General features: G+C 39.5%; 2 protein-coding genes across 3 annotated transcripts in view; one reads left to right on the plus strand and one right to left on the minus strand.

The window, feature by feature from the left end:
• Window positions 1-17,386, plus strand: part of PLXNC1 (plexin C1) — a 158,709-nt gene extending 141,323 nt beyond the window's left edge. The window contains exons 24-31 of one of the 2 annotated variants that reach the window (XM_032297975.1): window positions 3,458-3,512; window positions 6,693-6,724; window positions 6,820-6,927; window positions 8,136-8,299; window positions 10,386-10,533; window positions 13,451-13,591; window positions 13,687-13,761; window positions 14,910-17,386. In XM_032297975.1, the coding sequence (XP_032153866.1) occupies window positions 3,458-3,512; window positions 6,693-6,724; window positions 6,820-6,927; window positions 8,136-8,299; window positions 10,386-10,533; window positions 13,451-13,591; window positions 13,687-13,761; window positions 14,910-15,014 (828 nt within the window). In that variant the 3' untranslated portion in view covers window positions 15,015-17,386. Of the gene's footprint in view, window positions 1-3,457; window positions 3,513-6,692; window positions 6,725-6,819; window positions 6,928-8,135; window positions 8,300-10,385; window positions 10,534-13,450; window positions 13,592-13,686; window positions 13,762-14,317 lie in introns of both variants that reach the window. The other variant, XM_032297982.1, reaches the window with a different exon arrangement.
• Window positions 17,387-17,994: 608 nt separating this feature from the next.
• Window positions 17,995-23,399, minus strand: part of CEP83 (centrosomal protein 83) — a 111,157-nt gene continuing 105,752 nt past the window's right edge. Inside the window, exons 13-15 of the mRNA XM_032297994.1 lie at window positions 22,620-22,723; window positions 19,572-19,761; window positions 17,995-18,552 (exon numbers count right to left, since the gene is read on the minus strand). Of these exons, the coding sequence (XP_032153885.1) occupies window positions 18,448-18,552; window positions 19,572-19,761; window positions 22,620-22,723 (399 nt within the window). The 3' untranslated portion in view covers window positions 17,995-18,447. The remainder of the gene's footprint in view (window positions 18,553-19,571; window positions 19,762-22,619; window positions 22,724-23,399) is intronic.

Here is a 23,399-nt window from a genome sequence, read left to right on the forward strand (position 1 = left end):
CCTCACCTGGGGATTTGAGAGTGCCCAACAGGGTGTGGGGGAGGGGCACTGTAGGACCGATTGACCCTGGTCTACACGGTCCCAAAAGGTGAGAATGCTTGACTTTAACTCCAAAAGAAGTGATATATAAAGAGGCCTTTCTTTGTCAAACGTATACATTTCAAATCTGTGGCAATTCTTATCAGCTCTACTGGAACATAATTTTTGAGACAGGGTCTTGCTCTGTTGCCCAGGCTGGAGTGCAGTGGCACAATCATGGCTCACTGCAGCTTCGACCTCCCAGGCTCATGCCATCCTCCTGCCTTAACTGGGACTCTATAGTGGTGGCCACCATGCTCAGCGTTTGACTTTTTGTTTTTTTGTTTTGTTTGGCAGCGATGGGGATCTCACCGTGTTGCCCAGGCTGGTCTCCAACTCCTAGGCTCAAGCAGTCCTACTCCTTGGCCTCCCAAAGTGCAGGGATTACAGTCATGAGCCACTGTGCCTAGCCAAAATATAATTTATATTACCATAAAGCTCACTTGTTTAAAGTATACAATGCAATGGTTTTAGGTATACTTACAGAATCAAGCAACCATTGCCACAATCTAATTTTAGAACATTTTCATCCCTCCTGAAGAAACCTTGACCTCATTGGCAGTCACTCTTTATTTCCCCCACCCCTGCTTTAGCCAACTAGTAATCTACAATATGTCTATATAAATTTGCCCATTTTGGACATTACATATATTCTTGTTGTTACTTTTAATTCTTGGGTATGTGTGCAGGTTTGCTACAAGGGTATGTTGCATGATGCAGAGGTTTGGGCTTCTATTGATCTCATCACGCAGACAATGAACATAATACCCAATAGGGAGTTTTTCAGCCCTTGCTTCCTTCCCTCCCGCTCTCCTTTCCCACTTTTGGAGTCCCTGGGGTCTATTGCTCCCATCTTTTAGACATTTCATATAAATGGGACCATACAATATGTGGTCTTTCGTCACTGGCTTCTTTTACTTAGCATGTTTTTGAAGTTCATCCACACTGTACTGTGTATAGGTAATTCATTCTTTTTATTGTATGCAATTTTTTTGTAGTATGTTCATTCTACAATACATAGTAATAAGAATGAAGAACTTGTAGTTGCAACAGGAATAAATGTCACAGACCTTATATTGACCTTAAAAATCTAAAGTACAGACTGGATGATTCTATTTATATGAAATCCAAGAACAGGCAAATTCATAAATGGTGATGGAAGACGATAGAGTGATTAACTCTGGGTGAAGATGGGGTGGCCATTGTCTCAAAAGGGATAATGGGAGTACTTTTCAGGACCTTGCAATATTTTATATCTTGATATAGGCGGTGGCTATGTCAGTATATATTTAATGTGAATAGTCATTGAGCTGTACACTTAATATTAACAAAAGTTAAGCATGTCCTACATGTTATGCCTAAATTTCAAAGGTTTTATTAAAAAGTATATACAAAATTTGTGATTTTACAAGGTTTTGAAAAAATGTCACAGATTGAATAGCCCTTATCCAAAATGCTTAGAACCAAAAGTATTCCAGATTTTGGACTTTCTTTGGATTTTGGAATATTTGCATATACATAATGAAATATTTTGGCAACAAGACTCAAGTTTAAACACTATTTGTTTCATACACACCTTATATGCATAGCCTGAAGGGGATTTTATGTAATTAATTTTGTGCACGAATCAAAGCTTTTAGTGGGTTTTGACTGTGACATGTTATCACGAGATCAGGTGTGGAATCTTCCACTTGTGGCACCTTGTGAGCGCTCAAAAAAGTTTCAGATTTTGGAGCACTTTGAATTTTTGGATTAGGGATGCTCAATTTGTATATACCCACAGAAAGGAAACTAAATTACAAGTACTGCTGGATGAATTAGCACCAAGTGAGCATATCCTGAAACTACCACCCACGTCAAAAAATAGAAACCCTCTCCTGGCCCTTCCTAATCACTACTGCTGTTCTCTTCTCCAAATATCTAACATGACAGTTTTGACTGTTTGGGTTTTTCTAACTCTATCTAAATGGAATTAGTCAGTATATGTTCTTTTCTGTCAAGCTGCTTCTGCTCAACATTATGATTGTAGGATTCACCGATGTGATATGTAACAGTAGATTGCTTATTTTCATTGTTTTATAATCTGTTGTATGAATATACCCCAAATTATTCATTCTAATGATAGATGTTTGAGTTGTTTCCAGTATGGGACAATTACAGATAGTTCCATATCTGGATTTACACATTTATACTTATTCCTGTGGACTAAGAACCTATCTGTGAAATGGCTCTGTCATAGGGTAGACACCAGCTTTATGTACCCCAATTTCTCAAAACGCATTTCAGCATTTCTTAGTAGAGTAGTGCCATAGTCAGTTAGGGCTGCTATGACACAATACCACCAACTGGGTGGCTTAAACAACAAACATTTCTCAGTTCCAGAGGCCGGAAGTCCACGGTCAGGACAAAGTACTAGTAGCTTGGTGTCTGGTGAAGACTCTCCTGCTGGTTTGCGGACAGCCATCTTGTGTCTTTGTATGGTGGAAAGCAGAGAGGACCGGCAAGCTCTGCTGTCTCTTCCTTTTCCTCCTCTGTTTAGAGATAATGTTTCACTGTGTCACCCAGGCTGGAGTAGAGTGACACAGTCATGGCTCATTGCAGCCCTGAATTTCTGGGCTCAAGTGATCCTCCCATCTCAGCCTCCCAGGTGGCTGGAATTATAGGTATGCACGAATGCACCCAACTAATTTTTAAAGTTTTTGCACAGCAGGATCTCTGTTGTCCAGACTGGTCTCAAAACTCCTGGACTCAAGTGATCCTTCTGCTTCTGCCTCCCAAAGTGCTGGGATCACAGGAGTGAGGCAACACACTGGCCCTGGTGTCACTTCTTATAAGGGCCCTGTTCCCATCATGAGGCCTCCACCCTCATGACATAGTCACCTCCCGAAAGCCCTACCTCCTACCACCATCATACTGAGATTAGGATTTCAGTGTAGGCATCTGGAAGGGACACAAACATTCAGTCCATAACAAGTAACAATTTTTTAACCTCAAAAAATGAAACTGGCTTAGGACTTTTCTGACCTCTGTGAGTCAGGGGAATGTCCTAACACAGCTCAGTCTTCCCCTCTTCTGGGGTTGGCCCACCTCCCATCGGTCCCACAGAGTCCTGGCCGCCACCTTCTGCGTATTACCCCTCTGCTTCCCATTGCCTCATCAGCCTCCTCACGGGGTATGAGCCCCTTGAGGACAGAGACGCTGTCTTGCTTGTCATTTAGTCCCAGCCTCCAACACAGTGCCCAGAACATAGTAATTCTTGATAAATATTTGATTTAATAAGTAAGAGCATGAAAGATCCATCCAGCCATCTGATTCCTGGGTGAAGTTGAGAAATGCATTAAATTTTGAAAACTCATCTATCTTTTATCTTTGGTTTCAGATATCAAATGGATCCACTATAAAAGTCTTTAAGAAGATAGCAAATTTTACTTCAGGTAACCAATATAATATTGTTAACCTTTTGTTCTCACCCGGCTTCATAAAGTATTGCTTTTTGCCTCTCTCAGCTGTATTGTCACAAAGGTGAGATTGAGTTGTTGCTATGTAATTCTCTGAAAGCTGAGAAAAGCCATTTCGATCTCTTTTCAGTTCTAAGAATGTGATCCCTGCAAGAAGCAAACTATAAATGGTGGTTGGCTTGGACTGCCCAGCACTGAGGAAGTGGCTGCCTCTTTATAGCCCTAAGTTCAGGGCAGAATCTCATAGCTTTTTTCCAACCCTTTAAAAGGATGGGGGCTAACAGAGGAGATCCCCCTGGCAAACTGAGAGGGAAGAGTACAGATAATCACACAGCCCCTTGCAAGCACTAAACAAACAAGATAATCTACTTAGAAAGTCCAAGTCTCCTGTGATAGCACTTGTGAAGTTCCCAGAAATTGGAGAGAGACAAACTAAAGGGGGAGCTTTTATGGGAAAGTTGATAGGCTGGTCTCTAAAGTGAACTGCTTCCCTGATAGCCTTGGGGCAGGAAATTCCTGTTCTAGGTTTGTCCCCAGAGAAATTATACCCCAGTTAAGACAAACAGTTCTCAGCCCTTGGAAAGGTTCTCAGCCTCTCCCAGACAGGCTCCTTTCACACACACAGCCAGAGGTAGGACTTTCTGATTCCTGGATTCACTAGAGCAGGGAGTATCTGGTCAGTGTAAACAGGAAATGTAGAGCTCCTGATTATACAGACAGGATAATAGGGTAGGACTCCTTGTGGGAAACCCACCTTCCAGCACTACATGGGCTGTTGAGGAGCCATCTTGTAGACAGTTGCTATCATTCCAGCTTAAGGAGGATGGTGTCTTTGTGTTGAAAAATCGAAGAGCTGTGCTTTTTAGGCTTGAAAGATTGGGCCTTTTGAAGAGCCTGTTATTTAGGGGGTCGAGTATGTTATATGTAAATTTTTGGTGCTGCAAAAGAAGTAGCACTCGAATATAAATTTTCTCAGCAAGGCAATTTACTTCTATAGAAGGGTACATCTCACAGATGGAGCAATGGTGAGGGCTCACCTGAACAGGGGAGAGGAAGGAGTTCTTATCCCTAATGCAGGTAGTCCCCACTGCTGTGTTGTTCCCCTGCTGGCTAGTGTTGGACTGCACAGTCTAAGCTAATTCTGATTGGCTATTTTAAAGAGAGCAGGGGTATAAGCCAGAGTGGTGGGGTGAGTGATGTGGCAGGAAAAACGATTATAGAGCAGGTAACTAAAGGTGACTCAGGTCAGAGCAGGTGACCACAGGTGACTCAGGTCAAAGCAGGTGACTGGGTTGAGTCAGGACAAAACAAATGACCAGGGGAACAGATGTGAACTACTGATTAGAATTGGTGGAAAAGTTGTTGACTATAATTACAAGGAAGTTAAACTTTAAAATGGAGGACAAAGAACTGAACATACTGACATACTGATTCTTTGAAGAGAAAGAAATAGAACTCATTGTATCCAACAAATAGTAGAAGTTTAGGTTTGGATCTCTTCACGGATCCTCCAGTCAGTCAGCACTGCTGCTAATTCCCATCCACTCCAACTAAGAGCCACCATCTTATCATCCTGCTAATGCTCCAAACCTCCTGTACCTCTGTCCTAACATCAGCCCCCCTGTCAAAATTCCAACCCTGGATGAACCCAACAGTTATCCTTTCCTGACCCTACAGCTAGGGAGCCACAGAAGAAAGGCACACAGTGGCACACTGGGGGTTACTGTAAGTTCACGGTACCCAACTTGACCAGGGCCCTCAACACAGCTTGCTCTCACTGGGTTTCTCTGGGAAACTTAACTCTGTGTCATCCATAATGTATACCTTCTCTTCTCAAAGCTCTGACACACACTGCTCTCCTCTCAGCAGATGACTACACCCTGCACTTTACAGAGAAAGCAAATCAGAACTCCCTCAACAGCCAATGCCAAACCTACCAACCTACCTGCATGTGCCCTCTTCCTTACTTGATGCTTGTGGGCTGACCTTCCTCCATTCAAGGCCACTCTCTCACCTGTGCTTTGGGTGCCACCATCCTTTCCAGCCCTCTTGGCATCCTTATACCACCAGTAACCTCTTTTCTCACCTGTACTTTCTTCACCCCCACCCTACCCCCATCTACTGCATTTTCCATTAGCATTTCAAGATGTGCTAGTCTCATCTTTAAGACAGGGTCTTGCTGTCACCAGGCTGGAGTACAGTGGTACAATCATGGCTTACTGCAGCCTCAACCTCCTGGGCTCAAATGATCCTCTCACCTCAGCCTCCTAAGTAGATGGGATTACATGAGTGTGCCACCATGCTCAGATAATTTTAAAATTTTTTTGTAGAAATGATGTCTGACTATATTGCCCAGACTGGTCTTGAAATCCTGAGCTCAAGCAGTCCTCCTGCCTTGGCTTCCCAAAGTGCTAGGATTACAGATGTGAGCCACTGAGCCTCTCTCAACCTCAAAACCAAATGCCTTACTTCCTCTCTTCCCTCCATTTACCACTCCCTTACCCTTTACAGCCACATTTCCTCACTCTGCGCTAGTCTCAGCTTGCTCTGTGAGCACCACCTCATTGTCCTTTGAGATCCTACAAAGGGGTCAGTTCCTTTCTACCTTTTGGCCTTCCTGCAATTTGCCTGGCTGACTCTATTTCTTCATTAGATTCAGCTCCAACATCCCTTCCTCAAAAACTCTTGGACTAGGCTTGATCTCGTTAGATAATTTCTTAGCATATAATTCTCCTTTGTAACCTTTATTACATTTATAATAATTATGTACCTAGAAGTTTGATGGCCAGAATGGAAATTCCATCAGGGTGGGAATTAGGGCTTATTCATTGCTATATGCCTAGTAGTCCCTGGCACACAGGAGGTGCTCCAGATACATTTGTTAAATGAATGCAGCTTGAGCCTCTCCTACTAGCAAGAGATCAGTGATCACTAGGGAATCTATTTCCCCCTCCAATCCCTAGCCCATCCCATCTTCACACTGTTCTTAGGATCTTAAGATGCAGTAGGGGGAAAAATGTAGCTATGAAGAGCTCAAGCCAAAAAGCTCAAGTCACCTCGGTATATAGCACAAATGGGGCTTTTTATGAGAAAGCCAATTAGCCTGTGGTTGCTTTTTTTAACGGACTGCTTTCTCTCCCTTTTTCTCGTGTTCAGATGTGGAATACTCGGACGACCACTGCCATTTGGTGAGTTCAGGCTTCCTTGTGCTCACCGCTGAATTGCATGCCTTCTGTAGCATGACTGGTCTCCTTGGGTAACGCTTCTGCTGTCTTCCCTTCAGATTTTACCAGATTCGGAAGCATTCCAAGATGTGCAAGGAAAGAGACACCGAGGGAAGCACAAGTTCAAAGTAAAAGAAATGTATCTGACAAAGCTGCTGTCTACCAAGGTACACTTACTGTTCTGGGAGCACTTTTATGGCTACCTAGGGGGTGTATGATGTGTTTGACTTAATTTCCACTGAAGTGTGAAAATGTTACAAATCCCTTGTGCCTTCTAGCAAAGCAAAATGAAAGTTTAAATTGTAAACACTTCCTACCCCGTTCTTCTTTTTATACACTGCAAAGATAACAGCACTTTACAAATTTGTACTGTAGTATCTTCAGTCAGGGATTTAATATTGTTCCCAGTCTCTTTCCCCACCATTTCACTATTATTGTTATTTTTTAGGTTGACAGCATAATTATTCTTTTTGTTTACTTGTTATTATAGATGAGCAATAAAACTCCATTTTTGAATCACAAATAAAATGAAGGGGGATGGGAAGGGTCAGTGACTATAAACCTAGCAAATCTTACTAATTTTTGTTTTTCACTTTAAAATTAAGAATTCTGCTCACACATAAAAGTGTCAGATGTGAAAGCCAGTGGAATACAAAATTGGGAGCAAATTTTACTTTATCTGGCTTTTAGTGGAATTAACAGAAGTCTGTGGTGATCTTTTTTTTCCTCCCCATCTGGAATGATGAGTACTATAAAAGCTATTATCTACACTTGGCCCCAGTAACTTGATGGGCATGCTTCTTCAGATTATAACAAAGAATCTGCTTAGAGTTTAGGAGATTTGTTTAGTGGGCAGAGGACAGCCCAAGCCTTTTGATTTTCTCAGCTGTCCCATAGAGCTCAGCCTATTTGGCTTTTGTAAAATACTCAAATGCTTTGGAAAGTACACAATAAAACCTTATGATAGAAATATATGCAACAGGAAAAATTCTGGGAACACAGCGGCATTACTTGAGCTTTTCCAGGCTGAACATAACTAATAAAAGCCAAACATCCGTGGCTTCCTGGTTTATGTATACAGCCCTACAACTGACATTTCAACTGCTAGAGATTTCTGAGAGATCCTCCCAGTTGGCTAAACAATGTTATCAGAAACCAGCCCATGAACCAAATCTAAACCTGGGCATGGATTTTCAGGACTTTTGTCCATATTGTGAGCATTGGCCTGATTTGACAATTTTATATTTTTCTCTTCAGCTTGTTTTTCTGTTTTGCACATTATTTTCTCTGAACTTGGATTTGCTTTTGCAATTATGTTTTCAAAACCACTGCCTTAATTTTTAATCTCCCAAATCTGATGTTGTCTGTCTTTCAGGTGGCAATTCACTCTGTGCTTGAAAAACTTTTTAGAAGCATCTGGAGTTTACCCAACAGCAGAGCCCCATTTGCTATAAAATACTTTTTTGACTTTTTGGATGCCCAGGCTGAAAACAAAAAAATCACAGATCCTGACGTCGTACATATTTGGAAAACAAACAGGTGGGAATGTAGGTGATTACTGTTTTCAAGAATCTGGAACAGAACATTAAAAGAAAGGGATAGTTACGGGAGGATTCATTTATCCGTATATAAGAATCTTTGGGCTCGGTAAGCTATCATGTCAAAGTGGTTTCTTATTCTGTTATTATTTTTAAACAATAAAGGAAACCACTCACATGCCAAGAATCCTATTCTTGAATAGAAACTCTGTTATCGTTGGTGTATGATAAAGACTTTGCCAAACAAATTTAAGTTGACTAGCAAAGAATGAGAAATTAATATTCGTGGTTTTATATCATTTTTGCATTAGAGAAAATGTTATAAATCATTTTTTGTTCCTAATCAATTACTTTGCAGTCTCCAAGCTATCTGTCCATACTCTGATGCTGCACAGAAACTTATCAAGTGCAGTACTCAGATACAATGAGAATTAGCCAATGGTTTGTTTTATATTTTAATATTTTACCATAAGCACAGGCAAGGCATCCATATTTATTCTCAATGCCTCCTCAGTAAAGAAATGTAGTTCAAGACTCAGAGTTATCATGAAGTAGAACTTTTCAGTGCAAGCTCAAGGCTTTCCAGGCACTGGGGGCAGCCAGGTCACTTTAAATAAGTATCGAAAGCTGAAGTTCCAGAGCTCTATGTCTAATCTCCCATTTAATCCATATCTATCCCAAATCTCTACGCTGGCTTACTCCCTTCTCTTCCCATGTTCTAGCCTCTTGTTTTGAGACACGGTCTCACTCTTGTCGCCCAGGCTGGAGTGCAGTGGTGGAATCTCGGCACACTGCAACCTCTGCCTACTGGGCTCAAGCAATTCTCCCACTACAGCTTCCCAAGTAGCTGGAATTACAGGAGCATGCCACTGCATCCAGCTAATTTTTAAAACTTTTTGTGAGATGAGGTCTCACTACATTGCCCAGGCTGGTCTCAAGCCATCCTCCTGCTTCAGCCTCCGAAAGTATTGAGATTACAGGTGTGAGCCACTGTCCCTGGCCTGTTCTAGCCTCTTATCTCCAGTCCCTGCCGCTCCTAGACACTCCCATATCAAGCCTGGGAGCTGAGGGCCACCATTCCACCTTGAAGATTGTGGCATCTGAGCAGGGGCAGCAGCCAGGACAGTAAAGCTGCTGGGAGACCCAGCAGCATATGGTGGAGGTAATGAGCTAGGTCAGAGTTGAAAAGGAGATAATGGAAGGACTTTGAACCAGTCCCAAGTTCGTGTTCAGGTATTTATTTGAATATCTACCATGGGCCAAGGATTTAGGGGCTGGAGATAATAGTAACAAAACAGATGAAAGTCCATGTCCCACTCTACTAAATGAGGACAGACACTAAATGCAATATGTAAACAGTAGTACGGTAACATATGATAAGTGCAGTGGAGAAAGTAAGAAAGGAGGCTAGTTAGTATGTGTCAGGACAGGGTGATCAGAGAAGGCCTCACAGAGGTGGCAACACTTGAGCCAAGTATTGAAAGAGGAGAGGACATAAACCATGAGACTACCAGAGGCAAGAAAGTTTCAGGCAGACGCCAAGAGCACAAGTTGTGAGATGCGTGCCTGCTTGGCACATGTGAAGAACAGTAAGGAGTACAGTGGAGTTGGAATGAGCATGGGGAGGAGCAGTGGGATAGGAGGGCAGAGGGCCAGGTCATGCAGGGTGTTATCCAGAGGGAGATGGAGAGCCTCAGATGGTTGGAACAGAGAAGAGACATGGTCTGATTGTGTGTTGAGAGGACGGCTAATGAACAAACTATCAGGAGATGGGAAATAATCCAGGAGAGAGAGAGGAAAAAAAAAAAAATATATATATATATATATATTTAAGAGCTATCTGGAGAAAATTCTTGTCCATGGCCACTTTCAAACTTACCCTCCTCTATCCTTTTCAGTAGCTCTGTCAGTTAACCCTTTCTTGTTCTCAGAGTGATGCTTCTATCTGTTGCTTGGTATGTTTGGCTAGGCAGAGTTGTATACTTCAGTAATAAGGATGAAAACACCTGTTTACAAACTGTGATAAACAGACCATTGGCTTCATGAATGGCCCTATTTGAAAAGAGAATTATTCTCTCTCTGAACAGCCTTCCTCTTCGCTTCTGGGTAAACATCCTGAAGAACCCTCAGTTTGTCTTTGACATTAAGAAGACGCCACACATAGATGGCTGTTTGTCAGTGATTGCCCAGGCATTCATGGATGCATTTTCCCTCACAGAACAGCAACTAGGGAAGGTAAGGCCCAGCTTGAGTATTTGTGTGTAGTCTTACGAGTCTGATGCACTTGTCTTCCTGATAAGCATTCAAATAATAAACAAGTGGTTTAAACTACACCAGTTAAAGAGAAATAGCAAGGGCCACTGTAAATTTGCTGTTCTTTAAAATCTAATTATTTTTAGTCTAATTTTTTAAAAGTGAAAACCAAAATAATTAGCCCCACCAGACTGCAGAATTCTGCCTGTGAAAAACTTTACCATAAAGTATGCATTTTGTTTCCTAGAAACACATTCTATAGACACTGATAACCCAAAATGTGAAACTATTGAAATTTACCTAAATCAATTCTACCTGAATATACATAAAATGACTATTTGAATGTAACACGTTGCTTATGGGATAGAAAATCCTGCCTGAGATTTCTAACAGTAACAGTTTGTCACTTTACAATCAAAGCATGAGTACTGTTTTCCTATAGTTTTCTTTGCTGATCAAAAGCCCCAAGAATGCAAAGAAAGATAAAAATACAGAGCAAACTTTGAAAGAAATGTTTTGGTCTTATTTGAGTGCTCCAAAATACACTAAACTGAGCAATATCTTTGCCTACTGGATCTTTGAACACTGAGGAGGAGTTCTTGGGTAGGGCTTTAAGAGTCCCTGGTATGAATGGAAACTGATGTTCCGTAGGTGCCTCAGACTCCCAGTTGTAATCTAAACTCTTTATCACCAATATTTCTGCAAAACAAACCTGCTTTTGCTTTTGTCTTCCCTAGCATTGCCTAGTCTCTCAAGGTAGAATCCTCAACATTATCTCTGACTCCTCCTCCTTCCAACCTCTATCCCCAACTATTGGTTACCACTCACTTCTGTCTCAAATGTCTGTCCCTCCCTCCTCCTTCCTCAGCCTTATTACTTCATCCTGTCCCTACTAGGATAATTGCTTCCTGATTGGTGTCCCTGTCCCCCTGCTGTCCACCTATCCCTAAACTTTTCTTTTTCACTGTCTCTCAGGTAATCTTCCTAAAACATATATCTGATGTCAGTCTGATTCTTAAAAATTGCAAATACGGCCAGGTGCGATGGCTCACTCCTGTAATCCCAGCCTTGGGAGACCAAGGCGGGTGGATCACAAGGTCAAGAGATCAAGATCATCCTGCCCAGCATGATGAAACCCCATCTCTACTAAAAATACCAAAATTAGCTGGGCGTGGTGGCAGGTGCCTGTAGTCTCAGCTACTTGGGAGGCTGAGGCAGGAGAATTGCTTGAACCCAGGAGGCAGAGATTTCAGTGAGTCGAGATCGTGCCACTGCACTCCAGCCTGGCAACAGAGTTAGACTGTCTCAGAAAAAAGGAAATATTTCCCATTACCTACCAGCTAAAGTCTTCACAGTGCCCCATAGTGCCTCCTGATGGGCTTCAGGCCTCTTTGCTAGCCTCAATACTGTCTTCCACACTCCACACACCCACTGTGTTACAGCTTTTACTTTTCCCCAGTTCACACCATGAACTTGTTCTCACATCCCTTTGCTCGTCTTACCTGTCTCACAATGCCTCTCTCTAGTAAAATCCAACTCATTCATTCATCATAAACATTTCATTCATTCAACAAACATGATTTCCTAATGAGGACCAGAAACTGTAAAAGACTCAGATCAGTCTAAATACACCTACTTTGTGAACTTTCCCCAGTGTATTTCCTACAGCACTTTCTTCATTTGACTAATAAAGTTCATTTTAACATGGAGCGCACTGAAAGGCACTTAAATGTTTATTCACACTAAAAACAGGTGCTTATGAATTATGTTCTTAACATTTCACTTAATCCTCAAAAGTACCAAATAAGGTAGTTATTATTACCCTTATTTTATAAATGTGAAAATTGATGTTCTGGGAGGTTACATGTCTTGCCTGGGACCACACAAAGTAGCAGAATTGTCAGAAATTTTCTCTTTTTGTCAACTCCTGCTGCTAATTATTTGTATCATAGTAAGCACTTTGTAAATCTGTTTGTGCAACTAGATTGTAAGCTTCTCAAGGGCAGCCACTGGTCTTTATCACTGTATACTCAATGCCTGCCCCAGTGCTTGCTTAAGAGTGTTTACCGAATGAATGAGTAATAGCATGATTTCTGGGTTCCATTTAAATTTGACATAAGAAAATCTCTATACTATCTCCAACTCTAGACATCCTTCAGAATGGTTCATCAAGCCATTGATTCAGCCTCATGGGTTCTTTAAAATGTACTAGGACATCAGCCCTATCATTAACTTACCTATCTTCCCTGAGTAGAATTTTTTAAACTTCTGTGAAAAATACTGACTTTTTAAAATAAAGTAATATTTAATTTTTAAATATCATTATTGTTACATAGAAACATTCAAACTGCCAGGGAAACTTTGCAAAATCACACATCAGAGCCACCAATACTAATGACCATGTGCTTCCTTAAAGAAACTGGAAGATCTTTATAATCTAATGAAATAAAAGGGACAAGCTAGAAAATCTGCCACTGCCAATTACTTACCAGTTTCATGGTTATATAAAAGGCTCAATCAGACCTACAATCAAGTCTTTTATAAATGCCAAATTCACTGGTGGGTGAGGATGAGAGCAAATGTTTTAATTCAGGCTTTTTACAACCATTAGTAATGATCTGTGATTGAAATAAGTTCTATTGTTACAGTAACTCAAAATCATGCAAAAATAATAATTTTGGTTCTTTTATGAGAGGAAGGCAGAATATATTAGCATTTAATCTGCCTGAAAATAACAGTGACTCACCAGAACTATCTAGATAGCAGTCAGTCATTCAGTCAACAACACTGAAGGCCTACTGCATGAAGCCTTGTTACCAAGAGGTAAAACTGGTGGTGTGGGTTCAGCTACATTGGTGTATTATAAATTTGTTCCCCTCCTTTTTTTTTTTTTTTCCAGGAAGCACCAACTAATAAGCTTCTCTATGCCAAGGATATCCCAACCTACAAAGAAGAAGTAAAATCTTATTACAAAGCAATCAGGGATTTGCCTCCATTGTCATCCTCAGAAATGGAAGAATTTTTAACTCAGGAATCTAAGGTATCGTTAGAAAGCAGAAAAAAAAGCTTGTATTTGGTTTAAGTCATTTAAGAATTTCTCAAAAAGTTTTTTTTTTTTTTTTTTTTTTTTTTTAGAAACACGAAAATGAATTTAATGAAGAAGTGGCCTTGACAGAAATTTACAAATACATCGTAAAATATTTTGATGAGGTAAGATTTTAAATAACATTGTTATAAACCTATGAGTCAGGCATCAGGATGTGGTTATAGCATTCTGTCAGTTTCAGAACAGCTCTGGCATCCCAAAAGGCCAGAAAGGGATGCCAGGAAGCCTGTCTGAGATGGGGGATCCTGGCACTGAGCCAGACCCTGCACATGGCTGCCCCTCTTAAAGTTGTATCATGCTGCCCACATTTGGACCAGCCTAAATTTACATTTGAGTTCATGGGGCCTACAGCCACACTGACTCAAGTTAACACTGATGAGTAAGTAGTGGCCCTATTAAATGGGGTCAGCTTATGCTTGATTGTAATCTGCTAAAAATGAAAGCTAAGCTTGTAAAATCTCCTAGATTCTGTATTCAATAGTTATATGAAATTATGACATATTTCTAACTTAAGGAACTATTTCAATAAACCATTCTCCTTTATGATTAATTCTCCTTAATCTGGGTTTTTTTCTTTGGAAATTCACACAGACACATTCATCAGATGCTTTGTTTCCAAACATATGTTAACTCCCCCTTCCCTGATTCCCCCCCAATCAGTCATGCTGGGACAGGCTATCCATGTCAATGGTGAGAATAGCTCACCAATTCCATTTGCTACTTGAAGATCAAGTGAAGCTCTAAGGTAGGGTAGAGGCAATGAGTTCCTTAAACATGATAAGCATCCCTCCTTCCAGGGGTCAGGGGAGAGAAGGGAAGCACTGGGGAAGGGAGGGAAGAGGAGGGACTATACTGCCCAGATGGGAGGGAAGGGAAGGATCTGTCTCTGACCAGGATGTCCCTGCCTGCTGCATTTAAGGAGAAATACTTGCCTGCATGTTGGCTGCCCAGGAATGCTTGCTGTGCTTGGAATGGCTGTGACATAATGCATAAAGCAGGGCCTTGGAAGCCTGGCCCCATATTTGAAAGCAAATAGTTGGTATTTCTTGCGAGCTTCTATTTTAAGCCAAGGTATTGTTGATCCTGTGATAATGACTTAGCAAAACAACTTGCAAAGTGAGTACGTAAATGATGGAAGAAAATGTTGGCATCTGTTTCATACAGATTTTACCACTCATACCATCAGGTATGCAAAAAACAATTGTAATGCTAAAACCACAATATCTAAAATAACTGTTCTAATTGTCAACAGATTCTAAATAAACTAGAAAGAGAACGAGGGCTGGAAGACGCTCAGAAACAACTCTTGCATGTAAAAGTCTTATTTGATGAAAAGAAGAAATGCAAGTGGATGTAAGCACTCTGGGCCCTGGCTTAATCTGGCAAAGTTCTTCAGACGACTTGGGAGCAAAATGGCTGCTTGAGCTACTCTATGTCGTTAATTTCTTGTTTGCACATAGGTTCCACTTTGAGCACTGTCTTTTTAAGAGACCAAGGCACATGCACAGCTTTTAGAAAGCATACCAACTATTGTGCCTGTGTGTATACTGTGGGAACCCTTCTGTAAATAGAGTTGAAGTGGTTGTTGCAAACAGCCTCCTTGTTTACAGAGAATACAGGGCCAGTAAGCGAGGGTCAGTATTGTAACTACAGTCTCCACTTAAGCACAATGATATAAGTGGTTTTATTTGAAAACTACAGCTATGTAGCACTTGTGCTACACTGCACCTCTGCATTGTAAAGGGATACTGTCAATGCTCAAAACAAAATGTGAAATGAGTCATCTGGAAACAAGGTGGGGGTGTTAAGGCAACCTCGAGGATTTGCAGCATTGAAACTTTCCCCAGTAGTTCTTGGAAAAGGCGACCGCAGAATTTGGTAGTGTACACTTAGCATTTGTGAGTGTGTGTGTGTGTTTAAACCAAAAACTAACAGTGTTGCAACATTGTTGAAAGGGCTCGTGTTTTTCAGTGGTCATCAACTGCACTCCATCAGACTCACCTCCATTTCACCAAGGACCTCTAAAGTAAGGAGAGTGAGTGGGCTTTATTTAAATGAACAGCATTTTAACCAGATACTTTGTTCTAATGTATGTTCCTTTTTTTCCCATCTATTTTTTCATACTAAATGTATTTGATAGTGGACATGTTGGATATTATACAAAAAAATCATTAATTCATTTGTTTCAAAACCTTTGATCAGAACAATCTGTGGAAAAGTAACCCAATTTCTATATGAGTGTCTCCTTGCTTTAGATTTCTGGTGAACCCTGTGGTTATAAATTCTTGTGTGTGATTTTAAAAAGATACATTTTACATTTCATCAAATTGCTGTTCACACTGGAGTATTATATATAAATATATATATTTGAGGCCCAAGGCCTAAAAAATATTAGTATACAACTTGGTATCTTAGTCTTACTATGTACTTTTGGAAAGTATTCCTCACAGGAGAAAGAATTTAAAATGCCCATTTATTCATGCCTTTCTTTTTAAAGAATTCTCTATCCAGTTATACTGTAGTCTTTTTAGTGCTAATTTTTTATTCCTGAATTTTTGCTGCTCATGACCAATTTTAATACCACTGTGTTTTCCTTCTATTAAACCAGAAGAAGTAAACAGCATAATTGGCAACTCTTGAGCTTTTCTTGTGGCAGGCACCTTTTACCCTTGGTGCTCCAAATTCCCCCTCTAGGAAAGAAATTTTTTCAAGTCAAATAACATTGATCACATATTCCTTGAAATCATTTACCAACAATCTATGGAGCATCAGGATTTAAATATGGATTTGTCTTAGATAAATGCAATTCCTTTTTGCTCCTGAATTATCTGGAAAAGCATGAGAGTGGTGACACCTCTACAAACTGATCAGAGAAAATAAGCAGTTACTACCCCTGATAGGCACCTTCCCGATCCTGTTGCTTTTGAACATTGTCTGTCCGATGGACACACCTCAAACAAAACTACCAAATAGGTTACCTATCAGAATAAAGGTGAGAGAGAGGTCTGGTCCCCATCTAAGGCTGCTACAGTCTTCAAAGAGGCGAAGTTCATAAGAGAACAAAAGTAGGAGAGTTGAGAGCCAAGAGTAGGAGAGTTGCCCAAAAGACTTCCCCTACTTTAGGGTACTAAAAACTCAAAGGATCAGCTACAGCTTTATCTAAGTATTTACTAAATGCTACATGAGGGTGTCCCTGTCCAGCTTTCTGGCACATGAGTCCTGTGTGGAGAGTTACCTCCTCTTCCAGGGACTGTGCTGTTGGGAACTTTGGGCAAGTCACTTACCTCTTTGTGCCTCAATTTCTGTATAATATTTCTAAACTACCTCACTGAGGTGGTATGAAGATTCACTAATGTATGTAGCGTGTTTGTCAATCCTCCAGTGAAAAGCACTATCTAGATCACATTTTGGATCACATTAGCCAAATGCAGTAAATGGCCAAATTAGATGTGTGCTGAAGACAATCAGTCACTGGGTCTATATTAAACAGCAACCAGAGCAACAAATGGCAAACAATTTCAAGTTTCTTTGCATATTTTTTTGGTGCAAAACAATTCATTTATAAACTTTTTTTTCTAACACTAGTGTCTACAGCAGCATTTAAAAAATTCTGTTACCTTTTCTGTATTAGGATTTAAAGTCTATTTCTTATTGTATACCTGATTGAAGCTGTTCTTCGAGATGAATGTTTTAAATGTCTATATCCAAAAAATAAACATTTTGATGTAACTGTGGACTGTCTTTTTTCAATTTTCTAGTTAGAATAAAAATCTATTATAAATGGCTCCATGGAAATTATTTTTCAGAGACAAGGTATCACTGTATACACTGTGAATAAGCAGCTATATTATGTAGTAAATAAACCTAGTTTCTTGCTAAATGGTGCTAAGGACTGCTCAATTACAATCCTGGCCTCCACTATCAACCTGGACTTTAGACCTTTGGATAATGAACTTAATTTGGGAGACCTGAGCTTTCGCCTCATTAACATGGAATTATTCCAGCAGAATTCCTCTAAAAGATGTCACATTTAAAAAGCTTCCAATGGGTGTAGAGTAAAAAAAAAAATAAGAGCATACTTAGGGACACAAATAAAACACATAATTATTTGGTTAGATCCACAGCAGTGGGGAAGTAAAGTTAAATTCCAGCAACCCTTATAAAGGTACCTACCTGGGTTCAAGTTTTACAATCAATGGCCCACTTGTTAATACTGCCACAGGATTTAATTAGTTGCACTTACTCTCTATTCTAATGAAGCCAAAATCAGTAGACTGTCATCATATTGCCAAATATATGCTATATGGTTGATGTAAAGTTAAACACAAGACAATATGTAGATTAAAATATTTAAGCTCTTTAATTATGTGCACACAGCTTTTAGAAAAGGTAGCCTTCTGTAATGTATATAGATACCTTTACATTCTTTATGCTGACTTTTAAATTGTCATCTTTTTTCAACTACAGTTTTTTGTATATAGTAAACCAGAAGATGTGTATGGACCCAGTTATTGCCAAGCATTTTGAAGAGGGAATTAATGATATTGTTCTACATTATCAAACCACTGTCAAATATTCTAAATATATCTGAGACTTTTAATGCTTCACTTGTAGAATTCTAAAATCTGTATGATAGTCACGCAATACAGCATGTAGTAGGTACCTTTTCTTGAGGCACATTCAAGTGTTTTGGCAAACAGTAAAATGTATCTAAATGCCACAGGTTAAAACGTCAAGTTTTACTGAGTCACCGACTTCACCTCTTTTGATCTGCCTGTTCTCCAAGAACATCATTCTCCAGAAGATCCAAGTTCCTCCAATTGTTTTCTTTGTGTTGTTTCCAGTTCTTCTAGTCTTTTGCGAAGTAGAGAGAGTTCCCTTTGATGTTGTTCCTCCTTAAAATGATGTAGAGAAAGCATAGCAAAAGAAACTATTAAACAAACTAGTATAAAAGTAACTGTTAGGCAGCAGCCTTGGTCTGCCTCTTTTACATATGCCTATAGTATCTGGCAAGGAAGTGCTGACCACTGTAGCAGTCTAAAAAAAAGTAGCATGGGCTAAACTACCACCTATTTTGCTTCTCTCCTGCCTCAGGCTCTAGCCTTAAGCAAAACCCATAGTCTGTTCTTCACTAGGTATAAAATTCACCAGGGAGTGAATTAGAAAATATTAATGCCGGGCCCAGGTATACTTACATGGCAACTTTCCAACAACACTGGTGTTTAACAGAAGTTTATTATAAACAAAGCACTTGGCCTGAGATTCAATTCAGTGATTAAAATCATCTGTGCTTACAATATTATAAAACATAATTACTTATTAATAGTCCATCTTCTAAAAACGAATCAAACAATCTGATTTCTTCAATACCTCAGGGGCCTGATACAATAGAAATAACCCAGGTTTTGGATTCAATGGGTTTAGGTTTGAAACTTAGTCACTTATTAGCTATGACCTTACGCAAGTCACTTCACTCTTAGTTCCCTTATCTATGAATTAGGAATAATAATATCTGCCCTCAAAGCATTTTTCGTTAGTATTAGACATTGCATGGAACACACACAGTTCACTGCATTAGTAAATGCTCAGTAGTCATTAGTATTAACATTATGAGTAAGCTACAAACTCTAGGTTACTCAAGGACTCAATCAAATTTCCTCTTTTCAATTGCCCAGTAAGATATTTCACTCCCAGCACCATCACTAAAGAATCATGATTGAAACCAAATTCAGCAAATTTCTATGATAAATGAAAGGGAAGAAGTTAAAACTGCTTTTAAATGTTTATGCCATTTTTGTGGTGAATTTTGAGCACTGACCAAAGTTATAATTTGAGTTTTATCACCACATTTAAATATAAAGACGTACAAAAATGTATGACTAACTTTTTTTTCCCCTAAAATAAATGCTCATACCTGCATATGAGGAGGAAATGGTAGTTCCATGCTTGGAACCATGGCTGGTGACTGAAAGCTAACAGGATTGATAGATGCTGTTGGAGGCATGTTAGGAACCAAAATTAGACTTCGAAATTCATTATGTCTTCTCTGTATATCTTTTAGTCTTTTTTGAAGCCTGGTATAGTCTTCAAAAGGAACATTTTGTCTTAAAGAGAAAAAGAAGTGTTGTTTTAATATGGTTATACCCTATTGAAGCACAGTATGATTCACAGAATATAATTTTAAACTGGAAGAGAAAGATTTCTAAGTTATGAGATCTATCTATATATAATATATAAATAAAAAATCTGTTTACCTAGAAAGATAAACAGAAACATGATATAACATCTTAATCATATGCAATCATTAGCATTGCAGGCTATCATCTCATTATAAAGTTTTATTTGCTAATTAAAGATCTAAAATCTTTTGATACTTTGGTACTCATTCCTCCAAATTCACCCTCCCACTCACCTCCATTCATGAATCCTGAATCTAAAGGGAGACTCTTTAAACCAAAAGAATGCCTTATCTTACAGAAAGAATCAAATAAAAATACAGTTCATCCCTCAGTATACACATGGGATTAGTCCTCATATATCGAAGCCTATGCATACTCAAGTCCTGCAGTCAGCCCTGCAGAACTCACATAATGGAAAAGTTGGATCTCTGAACTGGTGGGTTTCACATCCTGTGAATACTGTATTTTCGATCCATGTTTGCCTGAAAAAAAATCTGCATATAAGTAGACCCATGCAATTCAAGCCCATGTTGTCAAGGGTCAAGTGTAAAGAAAATGCTGAATTGAACCTTACAAAATTGCCATTTTTATAGGTGAAATATGGACAAGTATTTGAATTAGAATTTCACATAGTTCAATCTAATTTTTTAAATGTCAGTATGATATTATAGTAAGAAATACATATTTGGTCTTTGCCCTGGTTCCTGGCACACAGCTCCTAAAACTCTGGGAATCTCTGCAGTGATAAGAGTATCTTTTGTGTATTAATAAGACGACTGGTGGCTACAGGCCCCTGAATAGCTTCACAATGGGGCAGGTCACCAGAAAAACCAAGGCATGATTAGAGGGTTGGAACTTTCAGCCCCACTCTCCAACCCTACCCCATAACATCTGGGAAGGTAGAGGGCTAAGGTTTGAGTTGATCACCAATGGCCAATGATGTAATCAATCATGTCTATGTAATGAAGCCTCCATAAAAATCCAAAAGGACGGGGTCAGAGAGCTTCTGGGCTGCTGAACACATGGAGGTATCTGAAGGCAGGCATGCCCAGAGAGGGCATGGAAACTCCACATCCCCTTCCTCGTACCTTTTCCTATGTATCTCTTTTAGGTGGCTGCTCATCTATATCTTTTGTAATATCCTTTCTAATAAACTGGTTAACATAAGTAAAGTCTCCTTGTGTTTTGTAAGCTGCTCTAGCAAATTAATGGAACATGATGAGCAGGTCATGGGAATCCCAATTTATAGCCATTTTTAGCCTGTCAGTCAGAAGCACGGATTACAACCTGGAGCTTATGGCTGCATTCTGAAGTTGGGGGGCTGTCTTGTGGGACTGAGTCCTCTACTTGTGGGATCTCATGCTAAATCCAGGTAGATAGTATCAGACTTATAATTACTGAATTATAGGACACCTAGTTCATGTCCATTGGAGAACTGATTAATTCATATATAGGAAAAAACCTCAAACATCTGGTGTCAGAATTGTTGTGTTGACTGTGTGAGAATAGGAAAAACACTGGTTTTTCCTATTATAATAGGTAATCACAAACATGAAGCTCCATGACTTTAGGAAAGAATGACATGGAGAAAAAAGGCTTAATTTCCAGGCCTTCACAGATCATCATCTTTTTGGACATGACATTCATAACCATTAATCACAAAAGTAGTCAAATATAATTTCAAAATCAGTCAAATTCTAGATGATCTGCATCATAGCTGGCCAATCTTGAATTGCTAACATTTCAATATTGTTTATGGAAGAGGAAGTAAGTTTAATTTTGTTTCAGAAGGACTGAGCCAGGAATGGTGGCTCATGCTTATAATACCCGTGCTTTGAGATGCTGAGGCAGGAGAATGGATTAAGCCTAGGAGTCTGAGGCTACAGTTAAGTATGATTGTGCCACTGCACTCCACCCTGGACAAGAGACCAAGAGCCTATTTAAAAAAAAAAAAAAAAAATTGAAACAAAATTCAAAATTACAAGCATGTTTGTAATTTATAAATTACTACAAAATTAATAAACTAAAGGTGGCTTGCTACTTTGGAATACAGTATTGTAAGGCTGGCAGTAATTCTACAGTCTAGAAAACTCTAGAATGTTGTTTAAAAAACAATTGTTTGCATTTTGATAATAACTGTACCCAAGAACACCAGTGCACATCATAAAACATCACTGCATGATATTATAGCAATTTCCACTACAGAAAATTTGAATACTTAATAGCTAAGGTGCTGGAGACTATCACTAATTCACTAAAATCAAAAGATTTTTCTTAACTTGAATCAAACGGGTCATATAATGCCACTACCACCAACTTAGTATGACAAATCTCTGCCTTTAAACATACTGACGATCCTGATCATCGAATATGCTTGGATGTGACTGCAAAACCCGAAACCATAGCTCAATAACTCTTCACACCAGGAAACCAAAAACTGACCTTTGATTCAAAGTTGTAGCCACAACTTTCAGAACTACGCAACAGCTACAACTGTCTTGTCTCAGCAGCACGAGCTGACACCACTCCTAGCTACCCAAGTCAGTGACCTTTTCTGTTAGTCCAAACATAACACTAACACCTGGCATGTGACAGAGACCTTTTGGTTTGGAGGAACCTTCAGTTGGGGGGATAAACAGAATAGTCCATTAGGAGTTATCAAGCTGTCTTAGCAATCTTTTAAATGCACATTTTAAAAGAAAAGAAGGTATGTTATACTTAGAGACTGAGTTCTATGACATCAAAATAACCACATGGGGAAGATACACATACAAACACATTACCTATTTAACACCTGATTTTCTGTTTCCAATTCTTCTTTCTTTGCCTCCAAGACTTCTACTTTCTCCCGTAGTCTTTTCAATTTGTTTTCATGAAGAGATTTTCTCTAGAAAAAGAGAAACATGAACAAGTATGTCAATACATAATCTCTTATTTGAACTAAACTATATAGAAAATATTTTACTCACCAAAAACTGTATTTATATATGAATGTTTTCAGTGAATACTAGGAAAAAAGATTAGTAGACATGGCTCTTACTGAAAATTGCAAAGACAGTAAACCACAAATCTATTATCCTCAATGTGACAAATAATTATGAATGCCAAACCAAATAATAGGTATCAATAATTGCTGCAAATAAAAAAATCTACAAAGAGAAGGAGTTAAATTTTACTATTGGGTCTGCCTGTACATCTGATAAGAAATAATGAGCTCCGCTGGGCTTCGTGGCTCACATCTGTAATCCTAGCACTTTGGGAGACTGAGGTGGGCGGATCATAAGGTCAAGACATCAAGACCATCCTGGCCAACACGGTGAAACCCCGTCTCTACTAAAAAATACAAAAATTAGCTGGGCGTAGTGGCATGTGCCTATAGTCCCAGCTACTTGGGAGGCTGAGACAGGAGAATTGCTTAAACCTGGGAGGCAGGGGTTGCAGTGAGCCGAGATCGTGCCACTGCACTCCAGCCTGGCAACAGAGCGAAACTTTGTCTCAAAAAAAGAAAGAAATAATGAGCTCTCCATTGTCCCAGAACATAGCATGTGTTTACGAGAACTGAG

The sequence above is a fragment of the Sapajus apella genome, unplaced genomic scaffold (genome assembly GCF_009761245.1).
Source record: "Sapajus apella isolate SASKATOON/1434 unplaced genomic scaffold, GSC_monkey_1.0 scaffold2, whole genome shotgun sequence".
In the NCBI taxonomy this organism is placed as follows: Eukaryota; Metazoa; Chordata; class Mammalia; order Primates; family Cebidae; genus Sapajus; species Sapajus apella.